Source organism: Myodes glareolus, chromosome X (assembly GCF_982192425.1).
Source record: "Myodes glareolus chromosome X, mMyoGla1.1, whole genome shotgun sequence".
Classification (NCBI taxonomy): domain Eukaryota; kingdom Metazoa; phylum Chordata; class Mammalia; order Rodentia; family Cricetidae; genus Myodes; species Myodes glareolus.
In genome coordinates this window covers 126,421,755-126,444,295 of record NC_142053.1, presented here as the reverse complement: position 1 = coordinate 126,444,295, position 22,541 = coordinate 126,421,755, and the positions used below count along the sequence as shown (strand labels likewise).

The 22,541-nt window shown below is 37.5% G+C and overlaps 1 protein-coding gene across 5 annotated transcripts in view; it reads left to right on the top strand.

The window, feature by feature from the left end:
• The window catches only part of Phf8 (PHD finger protein 8), a 93,908-nt gene that overhangs the window by 32,497 nt on the left and 38,870 nt on the right, over positions 1-22,541 (top strand). For 4 of the 5 annotated variants that reach the window (XM_087902907.1, XM_087902908.1, XM_087902906.1 and 1 more), the window contains exons 10-18: positions 382-488; positions 2,157-2,248; positions 5,427-5,516; positions 7,382-7,684; positions 8,427-8,530; positions 19,391-19,569; positions 19,980-20,065; positions 20,600-20,733; positions 21,345-21,655. In XM_087902907.1, coding sequence (XP_087759033.1) covers positions 382-488; positions 2,157-2,248; positions 5,427-5,516; positions 7,382-7,684; positions 8,427-8,530; positions 19,391-19,569; positions 19,980-20,065; positions 20,600-20,733; positions 21,345-21,655 — 1,406 coding nt within the window. The remainder of the gene's footprint in view (positions 1-381; positions 489-2,156; positions 2,249-5,426; positions 5,517-7,381; positions 7,685-8,426; positions 8,531-19,390; positions 19,570-19,979; positions 20,066-20,599; positions 20,734-21,344; positions 21,656-22,541) is intronic. The other variant, XM_087902910.1, reaches the window with a different exon arrangement.

Here is a 22,541-nt window from a genome sequence, read left to right as displayed (position 1 = left end):
TTTCTAGTCAGTGTTTGTGTAACCCTGGCTGTCCTGGAACTTACTCTGTACACCAGACTAGCCTCATACTTAGAGTTCCACCTGTCTCTTTCTCTCAAGTGCTGGGATTAAAGACATGTGCCACTACCACTGCAAAGATATGGTATCTTATTTCTTGATGACATTCAGTTTGACAAGGTTAACACCCTTTCTTTACTTGGTTATTAATGTGCCTTTGGGCAAATCACATAATCTTTGAGTCCAAAGTTTCTTTGTATATAGGGCTTTACAGAGTCACTGTGAGGATTAAATACAGTAGATACATAGCACCAAGAATAATACTTGGTACATAATAGGTGCTCAGTAAATAGATCCTTTTATAATCATTATGTTTCCTTACAGAGCCTATGAGATTGAGAAGCGGCTGAGCACAGCAGACCTCTTCAAGTTTCCCAACTTTGAGACCATCTGCTGGTATGTGGGAAAACACATTCTGGACATCTTTCGAGGTATAGTTCTCCTTACCAGCTATTACTTTTGCTAAGAGAGAAAGGAGGAAGAGGGAGTGTGGGAATTGTGGAGAGGAGAAATGGGAGAAGAAAACTTGCTACTTCTGTTTTCTTACTGTGTATTCAAAACAGCATTAATATCTTAAATATATACAATAAAAAGTTTCAATAACTGAGGTAAATAAAAAACCTAGAAGTCCATAAACAGAGGGTAGATAAAGAAAATGTGCTGCTAGTTGGACACAGTGGAACTTTATTCAGCTGTAATGAAAAAAATTTATATTTGCAGAAAATTGGTATACTGGAGATCATTATGTTACATGAAATAACCAGATCCAGACAGATATTTTGTTTTCTCTCATATGTGAAGTCTAGATTTAAATTTATGATGTGCGGGGTGGGGAGGAAGGGAGAGAGAGATTGAGATCTATCAATCAAAGTAGAAGGGACTATGACTAGAGAGGAGGTTTAGCAGGCATGTTCAACCCGTGGTCCAAGAGCTGCATACAGCTGCATGTAGCTAAGGACAGAAGAAAAGGGGGGGGACCATCTCAAAATTATAAACTAACTTAAGATGTTATGAGTGATTTTGCAGTTTATTTTGGTAACCTAGTTGCATGGTTATCTAGTGTGAACTTTGAAGATAAAATTGGGTTGCAGTGTCAGAAAGTTGGACACATGTGGTGAGGGATGGCAGGAAAACAAACAGGTAATAAGATATATCTAACATGGAGGCAGAATCCAGGACGCTGGGGTAAGGAAGGGATAGAGGAGGGCAGTGGGTTGAGTGAATAAGAAAATATACTAGCTAGGCAGTGGTGGTGCACACCTTTAATCCCAGCACTTGGGAGGCAGAAGCTGGCGGATCTCTGAGTTTGAGACCAGCCTGGTCTAGAAGAGCTAGTTCCAGGACAGGCTCCAAAGCTACAGAGAAACCCTGTCTCGAAAAAAAGAAAGAAAGAAAGAAAAACAATAAAATATACTGATTTATATGTATAAAAATGTCACAGTGAAACCTCTTTGTATTTTTGTATATTAACTAAAAATTAAAATGGAAAGTGATTATTATGATCTAAAAAAGTGCTACAACCATATTATACTTCACACTCTCTCCCCTTACATCATCCATAACTTTTGAAAACTGCTATTCTGTTTTCCACCCCTATAATTTTATCATTTGAAGAATATTATATTAATGGAATCATATAGTGGCATGCAAGTGTTCAAATGTGGAATGACTAATGGCTCGTTTACCTATTCTATAAAGCCTAAAGCTGGCTGTTAATAGCCTCCTTATGAAGTAAGGTGGAGCAAAGACAATTTTAAGACCTAAAAGGCAGAATAATTTAATAGAATGAATATAGCCTCATATTCAAATAGACAAAACTTTTTAGTCTGTGCTCTGGCACCTGCTTTGTGTATATCTTTGATCAAGACCGCTCAGACCTTTAGTTTCCTGAACTATAAAATGAACATTGCTTATAAAGTGGATGTCAGAATTAAACTAGTGTTTAGAAAGTTCTCAGTGCCTGAACACTATTAGTGTAACAGAGCTGAAGGTATACCCAGAATCTTTAGCATTTTCTTTGTCTAACAAAGGTAACAAGTCCTTCATCCCTCTGAATGGATGTATTGACATTCATTTTCTTCTTTTCTCCCCTGCTTTAGGTTTGCGAGAGAACAGGAGACACCCTGCCTCCTACTTGGTCCATGGTGGTAAAGCTCTGAACTTGGCCTTTAGAGCCTGGACAAGGAAAGAAGTAAATATGCTTGTTTCTATACCTACTCAGTAATTCTTCTATAAAGACTAGATATTGATAGATATTTGGGGAGACATAAGGAATCAGAGAAGCAAGTAGTCTCCTGGATTAGAATGGAATACTGTGCTAGGAGCCTTTATTTCTGATTTTAACAAATTATACACACACACTCACACACACACACACACACACTTCAAAATTAGAAACATGCAAAAGTTTGTAAAGAAGAAAAATGTCACCTGTAATTTTAACTGAAAATAATTATTAGCATTTAGTTATATTTCCTTTTGGTCTTTTGTGTGCATTACATTTTTTCCATTTTATTTTATGTGTATGGGTGTTTTGTCTAAACTTAAGAGCACAGCAAGCACACAGTGCCTGCAGAGGTCAGAAGAGAGTGTAAGATCCCCTAGAACTGAAGTTTATGGGTGTTAGGAAATGAACCTATCTCCTCTAGAAGAACAACCAGTGCCCTTAACTGCTGAACCATCTTCAGCCTACTGTGTGCACATATTTTGAGGGCGCTAGATGTCAGTTCTGCAGCACTGCATGTTTTGCACCTTCTGTCCCCGGGCTCTATAATTGGTATTGCATTATTTATTCTATTTTGTGTCTCGCTAGATTGGCTTAATTTTTTGTGTTACTCAAGTCTCATAAATACTTAATTGCTGCCTGCTATACTTTTTCAGGAATATGCTCTCTTTAATTATTTGTTTATAGTTGCTTTCTACTTTTTTCCTTATTTGGAGGATTGTAGTTACAATGAATCATACAGTAAATATGTGTATGTGTCAGTCTTTGCCCTTATCTCTTAATTCCTTCAGGATAGTTTCCTGAAAGATCAGTGACTGGATCAAAGTATATGAAAAAAATGTAAGGCTCTTTGATACATACTGCGAAAATGGCTTTTAATAAACATACCAATATTCATCTATCCGACTGAGTATAAAACAGCTATAAAAGATAATTTTTATTATCTTTCTTAAGTTCTCTGTATACTGATTTGAAAAGATCTCCAGAATTTGTCAAATGAAGGTACAGAACCATATATAGAAGCATCCATTTATGTAAAAAAAAGGAAGATACAAGAATTGTGTTTGAGTATGTTCATATTTTCCTGAAGACATAATCTGTAGAGATATAGAAGCTAGTGAAAAAATAGTTACCAATGGGAGAGGGTAGAATGAGGGTTGCTAGGAACAGGGTAGTAAGTGAGGCTTTTATTCTTTGAACCATGAAAATATATTAATTTCCAAATGTTCATTGAAAAAATTTCAACCTTAAAGAAATGCAGAATAACAATGAGTTTGTTTTGTGTTGGCCAATTACTCTGCCCTGAGGTGTGGTTAATATACCCAGAACAACTACATTGGGAAAAACTGATTTCTCCTTTGTCAGCATATGTCAATTGCAGATAGCTTATATTGGCTAGAGGTGGGAGTCCATGTTGATTTCTGGGATTTTTTTTTTTTGTGTGTGTGTGTGCTTCTCTGTTTTTCTTGTTGGTTATTTTGTTTGTTTGTTTGTTTGTTTTAAAGAGAGAAAAGAACAAAGTTGGGTGGGTAGGATCTGGGAGGAATTAGGGGAGGAGAAATGCTTAATCAAACTATATTTGAGAAAATTTGTTTTATAGAGTCAAAAAAGAAATGCAAAATATAGAAGAAATATCAATACAGTTTCAGGTTTCATATTCTCTATAGTCTTCTTCCTTCCATATCGTGATCTAAGGGGATGGTTTTAGACATTGTAGGTTTAGCCTGTGAAATGTCTCATTTTATGTTGCCAACATTTCCCTGATACTTTTGACCTTAGTGTTTTGTGCTTTCCTTTGTTCTCTGATCTTAGTACACCTTGCTTTTAGCCTATAGTTCTGTTTTTCCATCCTCCTCCAGTGTGGCTACCTTTAGTATTATCTCTGATCTTTTCTATGAAATATACTTCAGACTGACTCTTCCAGGAACACCGAAAGAAAGTGAGTGAGTAGTTCTTAAATATTTATACACTGAGTCAAAATGAATCCAGGAATCAAGGAATGGCTCCAAATAGCATGACCAAAAGGAGCTAGAGGAGAGTGGGACACTTTTAAGGAGCACATACAGGCTCATGGAAAAATTCTTCTTTGAAATACAGATGATTTACATGGGAAGAAACACTTGTTCCCTTCCCTCCAATGCCCCATCCTAGCCTGGAAGGGAGGGAACCATTAAAGTTATTCAGCTGGGTTACATGGGTTCTCATTGCCCTATATAGCCTCACCTACAAATTCCAGATTAATTAACTGTTGAGTGGAGAAAGAATTGAACCATGAGAAATAAGAAAGTCCTGGGAAACTATTTTATCCTCTGCCTACTAAATACAGAAACAAAATGAACAGTAGTAGAAGAAATAACAATGAAAAGCTTGATATCTATATAAAAATCTAAATCTCAATACTCAAAAAATAACAAACAGAATACACACAACTAGCAGTTATCTCTCAGAGGTGCTATTGAGCTAGCTAGCTATGGACAGGTAGCTGCAGATACTGAGCTCTCTTCTCCCAAGTGGACAGGTTGGTTTGTCCCAGTTTATCTCCCTAATGTCCTTGTCTTCTTGAGAGGTTTGGGCTAAGTTTATATCTTAATTCTTGACACTTCTTGATGCTGTCTTTTACCAGATATATGTGGGTTTTGTTTCTTTTAGACATATTTTCACTATATAGTCTAACATGACTTCAAACTTGGAATCCTCCTGCCTCAACCTCCTAAACACTGGAATTATAGGTGTATACCTCTATGCTCAGATATATGTTCTACAAAAGTTTTCTCTCAGTCTTTAGTTTGTCTCAGAATAAAAGAGGTTTTTTCAAAGACAGGTTTTTAACTTCTATAAGTCCATTTTATTGATATTTTATAGTTAAATGTTTTTTGTGTCTTAAGATTTAGTTGCTTAACAAAAGTTCACAAAAAATTTCTCTTTGCTTATGTAGGGTTTATATTTTTAAGTTCTAAATTTAGGTGTGTAATTAATTCTCTCTGTGTATTTCAAGAAATGTATTAAAGTTTTGTTTTTGTTTTGCCTATAGATGTCCAGTATCTAATTGGTTCCTTATCGGTTATTGAAAAGACTATCCTTTCTTCATTGCATGCCCTTAGCATGTTTACAAGAAATCAGTTGTCTCATGCTTCTTATTTGACAGGCTCTGCCAGACCATGAGGATGAAATCCCGGAGACAGTGCGGACTGTACAGCTCATTAAAGATCTGGCTAGGGAGATCCGCTTGGTTGAAGTAAGAAGCTTGGGAGGAAGGAAGGCATTTGGGAAGGGATGGAGACTCAAGTAGCAGGTCAGGACTTTGTAGTTGGTGTAAAGCCCAAGGAAAGAATGGGAAGACTCTATCAAGGGCCTTATTTATTTGTTTAGTCATTCATTTAAATAATCATGTGCTCTGAGTGCATGCCACACTCTGGGCTAGGTTCCTGGGATACATGAACGATGTAGTGCCTATCCACAAACTCACAGATGCAGTTAATCTCTCTGAAATTCAGTTGCCTTATCTCTAAAATGAGAATAATGATAGCTACTTAAGGTTCTTAAGAAGATTAAGGTAATGTGAATTGAACATATAGTGCTTGACATGCAGTTGGCACATAATTTCTAATGGTGAACCATAGTTGTAGTTGTTCCTTTTAATACTTTGTTTCTGTCTCTGAATTCTACAAAAAGACAACCTCAGGTTGAAAATGATTAAAAAGGAATGTTTCAACAGGTGGCATATACCACGAGGCAGGAGACAGAGTAGTAAGAAACTTAGATAAGCTTGGGTTCTGGTTCCTGTTCTTATCACTTAAGAGCCTTTCAGAGTCTCAGTTTTCTGATCTCTAAAGTAAGGAATAACTCTACCAACCTTTCAGATCTTTGGTAGAATTGAGAGGTAATATAGAGCTCCTCGCACAGTGCCTGGCAGAGTAATTACTCAATAAATATGAGTCATTGTTATTAATAGACTTTGTAGCAAAGAGAAAATTCAGTGTGGGCTGGTGAAGTAGCAGAGGCACCAGAGGAAAATTGTACTTGAGGATGTCGAAGTTGTCTTAGGATCTGTACAATTGTATTTAGTACCTAAGAGATGTCTGTGCGTCTGTCTTTCCCTCCCTTCTTTCTTTCCCCTTCTCTTCTTGTTTTTCTTTCATTGTGTATGTATGTATGTATGTATGTATGTGTATTCATGCTACAGGGTGGTTTGCTTCTAGAAGTTGAACTTCTGGCCTCACTACTTGTAGCATGTTGTACTATCTACGCCATAGTCTACAGTGTCTACATCCTACCTCATTTTTCTCCATTTCGCCTTCTAAAACTTCAAAGGACTATATTGTTTCTAGTTCTTAACCCAATTTTGTACATGCAGAACATTGGGCTGGCTAGAAGAAAACTCATGGGATCGAACATAACTTGTTCATTGGTTTTCAAACATTTTAAAACAATGGAATCCTTTTTTTTGTCCAAATAGGATCTTGTATGGAAGCCAATTTATATAATAAATCAAAGGATAGCTGCTTTGAATAGGATAAAGGTCAGAGACCTAGAGCTCCCCTTGTTCCTCTCATCTGCCTTCCACATATCACCAGTCCTCAAGATTTCTCCTAGGAAGCTCAAAGAAGCCATAGAACATCTTTGAAAAACACCTTTTCAGTATTGACATTTAATTATACAGCTGAGCAAACAAGCTCTAGAGCTTGTTCAATCAGATAACTTTCCCAAGGTCACAGGGATAGCTGGTAGCAAAATTGAGACTAGGACTTTTCTTCAAAAGCCCTGTAGTCCATAGAGTTTGAACCACACAGATAAGTACTTGATTATTTTTTATTTTGTGTCAGCTAATCTTGGAGTCTTTTCCCTCCAGTTTTGACAGTAATGCTGGGCTTTTTCTTTGCTCGTCTTCTCTTTACTTGTCAATGGCTGGGTTAAGAAATGCCACCCAATAAATTTATGATGACACACTGTATAGAAACCAGGGGTGTGCATATGTGGAGCACCTGTGTAAGCCACTTCCGTTATGGCAGTACAATTAGTGCTGGGAACAGACCTCTGCTCTTAACATAGAAAGAACCCTTGAGTAAGATCTAACCCCCTCGTGTACTAATACTCTTGTAGGACATCTTCCAACAGAACGTTGGGAAGACGAGCAATATCTTTGGGCTGCAGAGGATCTTCCCAGCCGGCTCCATCCCCTTAACCAGGCCAGCCCATTCCACTTCAGTATCCATGTCCAGGCTGTCACTGCCCTCCAAAAGTGGTTCAAAGAAGAAAGGCCTGAAGTCCAAGGATATCTTCAAGAAGGCAGAGCGAAAGGGCAAGGAGAGTTCAGCCTTGGGGCCTGCTGGCCAGTTGAGCTATAATCTCATGGACCCATACAGTCATCAGGCACTGAAGACAGGCTCTTCCCAGAAAGCAAAGGTGGGTGCTGACCCATGGGTTCAGCCCAACCCTTTTGGGTCCCTTGGAAGAGCAGTATTTCAAAAGAGCAGGCTATCCTGTTCTTCTTTCATCTGTTAGGGTCCCTGGTGTTTGGCTACCAGTTCCACTCACTTAACAGGTATTTATTGAGACATTTTCTGTGCTGGGCACTGTGATAGGTGCTGTGGATGGAACTCAAGAGGCTGATAGGCTAATAAGAAAGATAGGCATAAAAACGAATGAAATAAAGTGTGGATGCCACAATCAAGAGTATATATGGGATTTTGAGACACAGAAGAAGGGGGTTTATTCTATCTAGGTAAGGCTCAGGAGCTCTTTTCCAGGTACATGACACTTGAGTTGAATCTTGGTATATTGAGGTGGGAAATGAGATCCGAGAATGTTGTTTATAGAGTTAGAATCTTGAACAGGTCCTTATCTCTTCCTTCAGGGTTTCACTTTGTCTCAATATTATGTTGCCCTCTGTGGGTATCTAATAATGGTACCCTCTTCTTTTTTTAGGGTATATGTTTAACAAGCTAATATGTTTTCCCCAAGCAAACTATATATTCTCAACCTCCTACTCCTGTAATTGTTGGAGGTGGGGGTTGGGGACAGGCATATCAGAAGGCCTTGGTTCAGAGGGTTTTTGACAGTTTTGCAGTAAAACCAGAGGGAACTGGCCATCTTGATTTACCTGGGAGTCTCAGACTGGTGACAACTGAGCCTCCTCCTTCTACAGTTCAACATCACTGGTACCTGCTTGAATGAATCAGATGATGACTCACCAGACATCGACCTTGATGGCAGTGAGAACCCACTGGCCCTGTTGATGGCCAATGGCAGGTAAGATGGGTAAAGGAAGCACAGAGATAACTGAGCTTGCCAGTGACAATTAACATGTAGACCTGGAGGTTGGGACATGGTGAGGGAAGGCCAGTATTTAGACTAATATCCAACTGTTAATAAATATTTACTTTGTTCAGGAGTTATGGTGGATGGGTGGGAGGTCTAATTTTAGCAAATTACTATGGTAGAACTACTAGTAAAAATAATGAGTGGTAGTGAGTATACAGGTTAAGAGCACAGGGTTTGGGGTTGGAGAGATGGCTCAGCTGTTAAGAGCACACTTACTACTCTTACAGAGAACCCCAGTTCTATTTCCAGTACCCACATGGTAGTTGACAATCATCCATAACTCCCATTTCAGAGAATCTGATATCCTTTTCTGATCTCCACGAGAACCAGGCTCATATGTAATCCACATACATACATGCAGACCAAACATTCATATACATAAAATAAAAATAAATAACTACAGAACATAGGGGCTAAGCCGGCTGGTGGTGGTACATGTCTTTAATCTCTGTACTTGGGAGGCAGAGGCAGGTGGATCTCAGAGTTCGAGGCCAGCCTGGTCTACAAGAACTAGTTCCAGTATAGCTAGGACTGTTACACAGAGAAACCCTGTCTTGAAAAACAAACAAAAGAAGAACATAGGAGCTTTTTGGTTAATTTTTATTCACTATTTGTGTATGGAGGGGTAGGGGTCAAGGGCAATTCATACAGGGATACCATGACATGGGTGCGATGGTCAAAGGACAACTTTTTGGGAATCCTTTCTTTCCTTTTGATGTGAGTTTAGGTAATCAAACTCACTTTGTCAGGCTTTGTGTACCTAGGACTTTTACTTGCTGTGCCATCGTGCTAGCTCAAGAACATACTTTATAAAATACGCTTTTATAATTTAATGCATAGGAATTCAGTTTATGGAGATTCTTTGTACATATGTATAAGAAGAAATGTTCGGTGCATCCTGGATCTTTGTAATATGTGCCTGAAATTATTTAGATGTTCAACAGCATCAGTTAAATAAATTATAGCATATCTTTAGAATAGAGTCCATGTATTAAAGAATTAAAAAGAATGGAGCATGGGAACCAGGTTAATATCTGTTAGCACAGAAAGATGTCCAAGACAGTGTCTTTTTTTTTTAATTGAGGTTGGTGTCTCTCTGTTGTTCAGACTGGTCTTGAACTCCTGATCTCAAATAATGCCTCAGCCCCTGAAATAGTTAGAATTGTAGACATGCCCTGCTTCAAGGTAGATTTTTAAGTTTTTTTTATTATTGTTTAGGCCAGGGATTGAATTTAAGGCTTTATATATGCTAGACAGGCACTCTGCCACTGAACTACATCCCCAGCCATCCTTCGCTCTCCAAACACACCTTTTTTTATTTTTTATTTTTTTTGAGACAAGGTCTACCTACATATCTCAGGCTGACCTTGAATTCACTTATGTAGGTCAAATTCATCCTGAAATCATGATCCTCCTGCCTTTGTATCCTGATTTCTGGGATTGTAGACATGTTCTACCATTTCTGGCTCAAAATGTGTATTAGGCACACATGCATGTATATATGTGTATGTGTATGTTTTAATGGCAACATTCATTTTAAAATTTATTTTGTGTATATGAATATTTTTGCCTGAATGTATGTATGTGTACCCAATGCATGCAGTGCCCAAGAAGGCCAGAAAACAAAGTCATATTCCCCAGAACTGAGTTACAGACAGTTGTGGTCTCATTCAGGGTGCCAGGAATCAAATCTGGATCTTTTGGAAGAGCAGCCAATAAATGCTCTTAAGCCAAGATACATTTTTTTTGTGAAACAAATCAGGTTATAAAATAACATGTAATTCTACCTTTAGTTTTAAAAAGGCATACCTTTAATTGTGTGTGGGAGTGAAGAACAATATATGGGCTTTTTATTTATATTTTTAATTTTTAGAAGATACCTAAAATTCAGTTTATATAGTTTAAAATTCAAATGGGTCAGTCCAGGGACATGGCTCAGTGGTTAAAGGCACTTGTCACCAATCCTAATGATAGCCTGTTGGTTCTCTGGAACCCACAAAGTGGAAGGAGAGAAGCAACTCCCTTGAGTCAGCTTCTGACTTCTGTCTGTGTACTGTGAAATGTATGTATAAATATAAAAATAAATAAATGTAAAAAAATCAATAGTATGACAGCACTCAGTGAAAAATCATGTTACCATCTCTCTTCCCTTGTTCTCTCCATGGACAACCAATGTTAGTGTTTTCACTTGATTTTTTTTAAGTCTCATTAATTTTTATTTAGTCAGCTTGTAAACAATAGATTTCATTATATTTTCCTTTAAAATTTTTTTTTTACGGGAGCATGACAAATGACTTAGTGGTTATTTTCTAGCATCTACATGGCAACTAACAAATGTCTGTAACTCCAAGATCTGACACCTTCACACAGATATACATGTAGACAAAACACCAATATATATAAATTAAAAATAAATTATTAAAATTTTTTTCACACAATATATTTTGATAGTTTTTTCCTCCCCAAATTCCTCCCAGATCAGCTCCCTACCCACCCAATTTCATGTGTATATGCATGTTCTCGCTTGCTTGCTTGCATTTTTCTTTCTTAAAAAAAACCAAAAAGAAAAAAATGAAAATCAAGACAAATAAAACCACTAAGACATCATCATCATCATAATAGTTAAAAAAAATAAGCAGCCCACAAAAAAGAACATGGATTTTGTTTTGTGTTAGCCAACTACTCCTGGAACTGAGGCCTTCCCTAGAATGTGTTTGACATTCTTTTGGAGAGAACTGATTTTTCCCTTTGATAGCAGGTATCAGTTTCAAATAGCTTTTTGATTGGGGGTTGGAACCTGTGTCTACTTCCCTATCTCAGTGCTGGAACTCCTTCTGTCTTGATCCTCTGTAGGTTTTGTGCGTGCTGCCACAGTCCCTTTGAATTAATATATACATCAGTCCTCTTGTGTCTGGAAGGCACTGTTTTCTTGGATTCATCCATTACCTTAAGCTCTTACAATTTTTCTGTCTCCTCTTCTTTATAGTTCCCTAAACTCTGAGGGGAGGGGTTTCATGGAGACATCCCATTTAGGACTGAGTACTCCAAAGTTTCTCATTCTCTGCACATGGCTCAGTTGTGGGTCTCTATGTTAATTCTCATATACTGCAGGAAGAAGCTTCTCTGATGTGGGTTGAACAAGGCACTGATCTATGATACAGCAGTGTGTTATTAGGAATAATTTTTGCTATTTTCCTTTAGCAGAAGTCATATTTCATGCATACATATAAATTGTATTTGGTTTATATTTACTTCCCTACTGCCATTCTCTATCCTTCTTAAACTCTGCCACTGATCTGCTTTTCCTCACAAATACTACCTTTTCTGCGTATATATATGTACATATGTATAAAGACATATATATATATACAGCTAAATATAGATTCTACATGAAAAATGCAATATTTTTTCCTCATAATTCTCTCTTGTTCTACCTCTTCCTCTAGATTCCTTCTTTCCAGAAATATGTATGTTCAAACAAATATGTGTATATATATACATATATATAAAATAGCAAGTTATTTATATATGCAAGATATATATCTTGCTATTCCGAATCTTTGACAGTAGTTAATCTCTAGAAAGTAGTATAAGGGGAGAGGAGAATGCAAAAATTCATTTACATGGAATTTTCTTTTTTCTTTTTTTATGGGGATGATTTAAGACAGGCTTTCTCTTTAGAGTCTGTCCTGGAACTAGCTCTTGTAGATCAGGCTGGCCTCGAATTCAGAGATCCTCCTGCCTCTGCCTCCTGAGTGCTGGGATTAAAGGCGTGTGCCATCACTGCCTAGCACATGGAGTCTAATTAATGTTGTATCAGGGTATCATTTTGTAGTCCAGACTGGCCTGATATTTGCTATGTAGCGCAGGTTGGCCTTGATCCTGAAGTAATTCTTCTGCCTTAGCCTCCCAGATGCTGAGAGCTTACAGATGAGTGCCAACATACCTGGCTTAAAAATATATAATAGTGAAAGTTTAAAATCCAATATGAAGCTCCAAAGAATAAAAGAAAAGTTGTTTATAAAATCATAATCTTGGTAATCAATCATTCCTGAGTTTGAATCCCAGTTTTAACATATATTTACTGTGTGACATGAAAAATTAATATTTAGCACTTTCAAAATATCTTTTCTATGGTAAAATTTACTTTAGGATTTGGAGGTGATTAAATCAGATAATGTATATAACATTCTTATAAGGCATAGTACACAGTGTTACATGCTTAATAAATGGCCTTATACATTTGTTGATGAAAATGAAAATGAAAGGTGATGATGATGTGATTATTACCAGGGGCTAAGTATGTCACTGATAAACAATGATATATATAGGGAATGAGAGTGAGGGAAAGAGGCAGCCAAAGTTACCATCTGGAATCTTAAAACACTAACCAGTGAATCCAGTAATGAAGTATAGAGTACTGGTCATGTAGGAACACAAAAAAAGGATACCTAGTCTCTATGTAGAAAAGCGTTCTCTTTAGATCCTAAGGGCAAGTGTATTAGGTCTACTAGACTAGAAAATAAGGGAAAAGAGTAGAATTTTAAAGCAGCAGAGCTGCCCATAATGTGATAATACAGTAGTTAAAGAGTAATACTGAAGATAATGTTGAACTCTGCCTGTTTTCAGAGCTGGCAGGTCTTCTGGGGAGGACAATTGTTGAATCTTACATGATCAATTATAATGACTAGGAGGATACAGTATAAGAGATCTCTGTGCCATCCCTAGTCTTATACCTGTGCTATTTCCGTTAACCTGCTGCAGCTACCAGAGGTGTTATTAAATGGACTAAGAGACCATAGAAATATTTGTGAATAAAGTGTATCTTTTCCAAATTGAATATATTGCAGGAGTAATGTGTAGATGAAATAAGATTGGCTGTACATCAGAAATCTTAAAATTCAGCAGTGTGATAGATATGTGGGGTTATTATATATTTAAATTTTTTAAAGATTTATTTATTTATTATGTACACAGTGTTCTGTCTGGCTATATGCTTTCTGGCCAAAAAATGACACTAGATCTCATTACAGGTGGCTGTGAGCCACCATGTGGTTGCTGGGAATTGAACTCAGGACCTCTGGAAGAGCAGTCAGTGCTCTTAATCTCTGAGCCATCTCTCTAGCCCCTATATATTTAAATTTTTGTATGTGTTTAAATTTTTCATGATTAAAAACCAAAAGATTAGGTGATAAGTAGATATCATTGAGTAGCTGCTATGTGTCAGACTATCTTAGCTGTTTATATACATTATTTTATTTAATCCTTATAGTTCTCAATGTAAATATATTACTCCCATGTTATACATGTGAAAACTGTGACCCAGAGAGTTTAATTATATTATTTGTCATCATTGGGTCTTTGCTGTGTGACAGACTCTCTATTAACATTAACTCTGAGCTAGAAAGTAGGTCAGTCTAATAAGAACTAATTCACTGAAAGACATTTTGTCCAAATAGCTATTTGCTAAATATATGAATGTTCTGATTTACTAGAAACATTCATTCCCTTTTGCTTTTTAAAATCATTTACCATGTGTTAACAGGATAATCTAAATTACTTTTGTGTTTTCCATTGCCTTTGCATATGTCTTGCATATATTATTTGTATAAATATATATGCATATACACATACATTATAGAGAGACAGACAGACAGACACACACACACACACATACACACACACACATACACACACACACACATACTCACACACAGATTCTCATTATCCTGCTGGCCTAGGACTCCCTGTGTAGACTGGGCTGGCCTTGAACTCACAGAGATACCTGCCTCTACCTCCCAATTGCTGGGATTAAAGGAGTATGCCACCATACCTTGCATGTATCTGTGTATTTTTATTAACATAGAGTATTTGTATATATTTATGAGATACAATATTGGGTAGTGACTGACTTAGCAATGTTCTAAAATTTTTGAGTGCATTCTGTACTACTTTGAGATATATAAGGCATTATTGTTAATGATATTCATCCTTTTATACCACAGAATACCAAATCTTATTCATTTGATGAGACAAGAATAACATTATGTCTATCGATTGACCTCTTCTCGCTTTCTATTCTTTCCAGTCTCTGAGCTTCTATAAAAAGAACTCTTTTTTTTTAAATTTTATGATTTATTTATCTTTTATTTTATGTGCATTGGTGTGAAGGTGTCAGGTCCCTGGAACTGGATTTTCAGACAGTTGTGAGCTGCCATGTGGTAGCTGGGAATTGAACTCAGGACCTCTGGAAGAGTAGTCAGTGCTCTTAACCTCTGAGCCATCTCTCCAGCCCCTAAAAAGAACTCTTAAAGATAATACTTACTAGTAATTTGCATGCTATAAATTAACTTGCTCAAGTATGTGATTAAGTGGATTTTATTAAGTTTATAGACTAGTCCAGTTATCATTATAGTTCAATTTTAGAATATTTCTTATCCTTCTTATCCCAGGCTAAAGCTGTCTTTAATCACTACATATATCTCTATGGATTTGCTTTTTGTGGACATTTCATATAAATGAAATCATATATGTATGATATTTATGTCTGGCTTCTTTCACTTAGTGAGATTCATTTATAATACAGCAAAGAACTATTATTACTTGGTTCATTTGTTTAATAATATTCCTTTTTCTGGATATACCACATTTTGTTTATTTATTCACTATTTCATAATTATTTGGATTGCTTCTACTTTGAGCTAGAAGCAATGATGAATAATAATGCTTTGGACATTTATGTTAAAGAGTTTTGTTTTTACATATGTATGCGTGTGTGTTATGTGTATATGTGCATGTTTGTGCACATTCACATTTTGTACTGAGGTAAGATCTCTTTATTTAGCTGAAAGCTCTCCTTTTCAGCGTCTGGCCAGCTTGCTCTGGAAATTCCCTGTCTATGTTCCCTGCATCGGGGAATTACAGGTTGGCCATCACAGACCCTCTTGGTATTTACACAGGTTCTGGGAATCTGAATCCCTAATGAATCATTTCCCCAGTCCCATGTACAAGTTTTTATGTGGATGTATATTTTGGATTCAAGAAATGGCTAAAAGTTATACCGAAGTGTATATGTGTGTCATTTTACATTTTAGACCAGCAGTCATAAAGTTCTATCTCCTGTGGATTTTGTTTGGTTTTTGTTTCTTTCTTTTGTTGGTTTTTGGTTTTTCGAGACAGGGTTTCTCTGTGTAACCTTGACCGTCTTAGCACTTGCTCTGTAGACCAGGCTGGCTGGCCTTGAACTCACAGACATCTGCCTGCATCTGTGGTATTAAACACTACCTGGCTCTCCTGTGTATTTTGTATGAATCACTTGAGACTTGGTTTTAGAGTTAAGAGATGTGGTTTCTTTGAACACGCATGCACTTCATTGTTTTCTAGTCATGTGTGGTTTGGTTGTTGTTTCTGTCATTTTAAAATATTTTTTTTCTTTTTTTCTCCCCCCCCCCAAAATATTTTTTTTTGTTTATTCAAGAATCCGAAAACACTCTTTCCACTTCCTCCCCTCCTCCCAATACCCTCCTGCTCCCCCCACTCCCTCTCCTCCTCCCTCACCATTCCCAAGAGCAGTCAGGGTTTCCTGTCCTGTGGGGAATCCAAGTTCCTCCCCCTTTCCTCCGGGTCCAGGAAGGTGAGCATCCAAACAGGCCAGGATCCCAAAAAGCCAGTCCATGCAGACGAAACAAGACCTGTCCACTTTGAACCTGATAGAAGAGAAAGTGGGAAGTAGTCTACAAGATATAGGCACAGGAGGCCACTTCCTAAGTAGGACCCCAGTAGCACAAACAATAAGAGAAACAATGAATAAATGGGACCTCCTGAAACTGAGAAGCTTCTCTAAAGCAAAGGACACTGTCAGTAAGACAAAAAGGCTCCCTTCAGACTGGGAGAAGATCTTCACCAACTCCTCATCAGACAAAGGTCTGATCTCCAAAATATACAAAGAACTCAAGAAACTAGACACTAAAACTCTAATTAACCCAATTAAAAAATGGGGTACTGAACTGAACAGAGAATTCTCAACAGAAGAACTTCGAATGGCCAAAAGACACTTAAGGTCATGCTCGACCTCCTTAGCGATCAGGGAAATGCAAATCAAAACCACTTTGAGATACCATCTTACACCTGTCAGAATAGCTAAACTCAAAAACACCAATGATAGCCTATGCTGGAGAGGATGTGGAGTGAGGGGAACACTCATCCATTGTTGGTGGGAATGCAATCTTGTACACCCCTAAAATATTTTTGAGACAGAATCTCTTTGTTTTCATGCTGGCCCCAAAGTCATGCTGTAGCTGAAACTGGCCTTGAGCTCCTAATTCTTCTACCTTCACCTCCCAAGTCCTAGGAGTACAGAAGTCTACTGCCATGCTAGCTTCATTGTACATTTCTTTTTATATTTTTCTTATGCATGTGTCTGTGTATGTGCAGGTATCTGTGGACCCAGAAGAGGGCATCTGTTGTGAGTTACCTGGCATGGGTGCTGCTATCAAACTCAGGTCCTCTACAAGAGTAGCAGCTGCTCTTAACTGCTGAGCCACCTGTCCAGTCCTGTATATTGTTTTTAAATAAAGGTTGTGGGAATGTTTTGTTTTTTTTTTGTTTTTGGCTGTTGGGGGTGAAACCCAGAGCTTTATGCATACTAAACAAAGTACTGTACCACTGAGCTACATCCTTAATCCCCAAATATTTTAAAGTGAATGGGTACAGTGTAATGTTTTATAATGCACCTATATTGTGAAATGATTACTAACCTCAAAATAACACATTTATTTATAGAATTAGAAAGATTCAAGTGTGCAGGGCAATATTGTTGATTAAATAATCAATAAGACCTCTAGAACGTACTCTTTCTATGTAGTTTTGCAGCCTTGTACCTCTTAACCAATATCTCTCTCAACTCACTTTATCCTTCATTACCATCATTGTACTCTAATAGAAATTTCTGGGTTTTTTTAGATTCCATATAAAAGTCAGATCATACATTTTTTTCTGTATGGCTTGTTTCACATGGCATAATTTCCTGCTACAGCTGTATCCATGTTATCAAAACTAATCAAAGTTGTTTGGACATAGAGTCTTTCTTTGTAGCATAGGCTATCCTCAAATTCATCATCCTCCTGCCTTAGCTTCTGGAGTACTGGGATGATAGGTATGTCCCACCATATCTGACTTAGTGTGATTTACCTAGTGGTTGAAATATATTTTTTGAGTGTCTCATTGTGGTTATTTGTATATTACCTTTGTAGAAAAATGTATTTGGATCTTTTGATTGCTTTGAAATTATTTTAATTACTGAATCTAAGAGTTCTTTAAATGTTTTGGGTACAAATCTTTACTAAATGATTTGCAAATAGTTTTCAATCTTTGGCATTACTCTCTTCCTCTTTTCTTTGTTTCCTTTTATTTTGAGACAGGATCTTGCTATGTAGCTTAGGCTGGTCTTGTACTCTTCCTCCTGCCCTCAGTCGCTGAGTGCTGAAATTACAGTCTTGTGCCACTATGTTTACCTTGATGTTTTGTTATTGTTTTTTTGTTTCTTGGGTTTTTTTTTTTTGAGTCAAGGTTTCACTGTGTAGCCCTGGCTATCCTGGAACTTGCTTTGTTATCCAGGCTGTCCTTGAACTCACAGAGATCTGCCTCAGCCTCTCAAGTGCTGGGTTTAAAGGCATGTGTCACCACTGCCCAGCAGACAATGTCTTACTTTATTACTCTGGATGCCCTGGATCTTGTTACATAGACCAGGCAGGCCTCAAAACTCACAGAGATCTGCCTGCCTTTGCCTTCAAGGTATTGGGATTAAAGGTGTGTACCTGCATGCCAACGTATATGTCTGTTCTTATGCCAATTTATCATAAGTTTTGAAACTGAGTAGTTTTAGGTACTTCAGTGTTTTTTTTTTAGAGGTGTTTTCTATTTTAGGTTCTTTCTTTACATGTCAAGTTTTTAAGGATCATTTATTCTTTGACAGTATCATGTACATACCCAATGTATTTGTTGGTTCTATGAACAGTTGATCTTTTTTTGTTAATTGTTTTTTTAGTATTTTGAGACAGGATTTCTCTTTATAGCCTTGGCTGTCCTGAAACTCACTCTGTAGACCAGGTTGACCTTGAACTTGCAGTGATTCACCTGCCTCTGTCTGCCTCCTGAGTGCTAGGATTAAAGGCATGCACTGCCACTGCCCAGCTAATAATTTTTGAGAATTTATTCTTAATATGATCCTCTAAACAAGACATGCACAATGGCTACCACAGTTGTCATACCAACATGAATAGTGGCAATCTCACAAAGTCTCATGCCTAGGTGAAGAGCTACAGGCAAGGGAGAGTCAATCTTCTCCAGGCATAAGGCACTTAATAGGTTATCCAATCACATCTGTTCAGCCCAAAACATATAAACATACAAACAGCACTAAATGAACTCAGTAGGTTTATTTACACGTATATATATCTGTATGTTATTGCAACATATAAGTGACAAGAAGAGGTTATGAATTTGACAGGGAGTAGGGGGACATGGGAGGACCTGGGTAGGGTGAATGGATGGTAGAAATGATGTAAATACAGTACTCATATATGTCAATTTTTTTACAAAAATAAATGGTAGATTTTGATGATTATACTGTATAAACACTTAGGGGAAATTTGCCTTTTGGGGAGAGCCATGAGTAGGGATTGAGGCCAGAGATTTGCATATGTTAAGCATGCATTCTACCATTGATCAATACTTTTAGCTCTACCATGATATCTGACATGACTCATGCTCATTTCCTTGTTTTTGTAGTACCAAGAGGGTAAAGAGCTTATCCAAGTCTCGGAGAGCCAAAATTGCAAAGAAGGTAGACAGTGCAAGGCTGGTAGCAGAACAAGTCATGGGAGGTGAATTTGACTTGGATTCAGATGATGAGCTGCAGATTGACGAGAGACTGGGAAAGGAAAAGGCGAGCCTGATCATAAGATCAAGTATGTTTCTGTTCTATTTCTTTCCTGCCATGTCACATTTATTTTAGGTTTGAGCTTGTTGGCTTTCTGATTTACCAGGCTCTAATGTGCCTCATCTCTCTGAATTGTTTGTTGGTGGTTATTACTTCAAAGAAAATTTCACCCATCTATTTATTTATTTATGGGGTTTTCTTTGTTTTGAATGTGGTTTCTTTTTTTTTTTTGAGACAGGGTTTCTCTGTTTAGCCCTGGCTATCCTGGAACTTCCTGTCGATCAGGAGTCAGAGATCTTCCTGCCTCTGTCTCCCAAGTGCTGGGATTAAAGGCATATGCCACCACACCTGGCAAAAATTACATTCTTCTTTCATTTGAATGTTTGGCTCAGACATCATAATCTTAGCCTCCTACTAATATATTGCATTGTATTTTAGAATTTCCCCGGAAGTTGCCCCGAGCAAAGCCTTGCTCTGACCCCAACCGTATTCGTGAACCTGGAGAAGTTGAGTTTGACATTGAGGTAGGAGCATGTCGTGTATCTAGTCAAGGTACAAAGATAATTATACATTTAATTTCTGAAATATTTGCAAAATAAAAGATTGCATGCAGGCTGGGGATATTCTTCACTGTCGAGCACTTGCTTAGCATGCGCAAAACTCTGGGTTCAATTCCAGTACTACAAAAAATTAAATTGTATCCTATTGTGACCAGCCAATAAATGGAGGATTATAATTTATTTAAATTTTTCAAAAATCCTTTAATAAAGAAAAAATAGTTAAGTATCACTTAACAAGAAGAGTATCTATCTGATTTGAAGTTTATGATGTGTTCTTTCACGGACTGTTTTACTTCATTGATCCCTACATTGCTCACCTGTCAAATAGGAGTTAAAGTGCTTTTATAAAGATGCTGTAAAGATTAAAATGAAAGGAAAAATGTTCTGCATAATAAATGGTGTTCATTAAGGATGTTAGATGTTACACTGTCAACCTTGTATTGGAAACTTACCAGACCTGCCCTGTACAATTGAGGCAGTATGCTCTTTCCTTAACAGGAGGACTATACAACAGATGAGGACATGGTGGAAGGGGTTGACAGCAAGCTTGGGAATGGGAGTGGAGCTGGTGGAATTCTTGATCTACTTAAGGCCAGCAGGCAGGTGGGGGGACCTGACTATGCTGCCCTCACGTGAGTAATCTCCATTTTCCAGCTATCAAAGAGTACCACCCAAATGGCTAGGGCATTTTTGTTTGTTTTGGGTTTTTGAGACAGGGTCTCTTTAGCCTAGGCTGGTCTGGAACTCCTAGTCCTTCTGCCTTCCCTCCAAGTGAGTTCTGGTATTACAGGGATATACCACCATGCCCAACGTACTGAACCAAGTAAACAATTAACACAGGCATTTATGCTGAAAGAATAATGTGAATGCAAAATCTATCCTGGTAATGTTCAGATCTGGCAGTGACAGGATATGTAGATTTGAAAAAAAATCAATTTTAAGTACATTGAAAATGGGCCAGGGAGAGTCATAGAAAGAGAATTGTTAATAAAAAAAAAGAAATAATGTAGCATATATGAAAAATAGATTCTATTTACCCTCATTGCTTGTCTTCAGAGAGACTTGAAGCAAAACTAGCTTTTCATGAAAATAGTTTTTAATATTATCTTCATTATTAACCATGGATGGTTCTTGCCTTATAACACCTCGATTGCCATAGTGGTTCTTCCTTTCTAAGTGTTCTTACAACCAGTTTCTTCTGACTAGAATAACTTCCCCAGTGTTTCTCCTCTGTCCTTTACAGTGAGGCCCCAGCCTCCCCCAGCACTCAAGAGGCCATCCAGGGCATGTTGTGTATGGCCAACCTGCAGTCCTCATCATCCTCACCAGCTACCTCCAGCCTGCAGGCTTGGTGGACCGGGGGGCAAGACCGAAGCAGTGGGAGCTCCAGCAGTGGGCTGGGCACTGCATCTAACAGTCCTGCTTCCCAGCGTACCCCAGGGAAGCGGCCCATCAAGAGGCCAGCATACTGGAGAAACGAAAGCGAGGAGGAAGAGAATGCCAGTCTCGATGAGCAAGACAGCTTGGGAGCATGCTTCAAGGATGCTGAGTATAGTAAGAATGTGTTAGCATATGGGGCTGGATTGAAGAGTTCCCTTTAGCCCAGTCTCAGTCCTAACTCTAAGAGAAGACAGCCTGTAGTGAACACAGACCTTACTTTAAGTTAGATATGACCTTTTTCTGAGCCATATTTTCTTGTTGTATAAAATGGGGATTAGGTTGTTGTAAAGATTAGAAATTATACTTATTCCTTGGTGGCTTAATCATGGGAAGTCCTCAGATATAGTATAGTTAGTTCTCTTATATTTAGCTATCATCTGGTTTTGGTACTATTCATCTTTCACTCTAGTTAACTCTTTTCCTCTCTTCCTTATTTGACTGTCACCATCTGTATTGTTAATGTTCTATGTTAACCAGTTCATTTTTTTGTGAAGGTATATACCATCAGTTCTCTATAGCTGAGCATTTCACACCCATGGTTTCATCTATAAATCAAAAATACATGGAAGAATTACATCTATACTGAACATGTAGAAACTCATTTCTTTCTATTTTCTTCTAACTTGTATAGTATAATAATTTCCATTGGAAGTATACATGATGAGGGGCATAGAGCATATGCAAATACCATACCATTTTATATAAGGAACTTAAGCACACATGGGTTTGGGATGGTGGGGGAGGACATTCTGGAATCAGTTCCCTTCAAGTATTGATGGAAAACTAAAATGGCCTTCATTAAACTTTGCATATTTAAGAAACAAGTCCTAAAATGATGAGTCATTAAAAGGATGATTTTTTTTGGAGTAATGTAATAAATAAAGCACTGGTTTATATAATGTAGATAGCAATAGTATGGATTTTTCTTTTATTATTTTAAAAATTATATAGAAATAATTAATTTTCTTTGAGACTAAAACACTAGAGAAAAACAAAATTC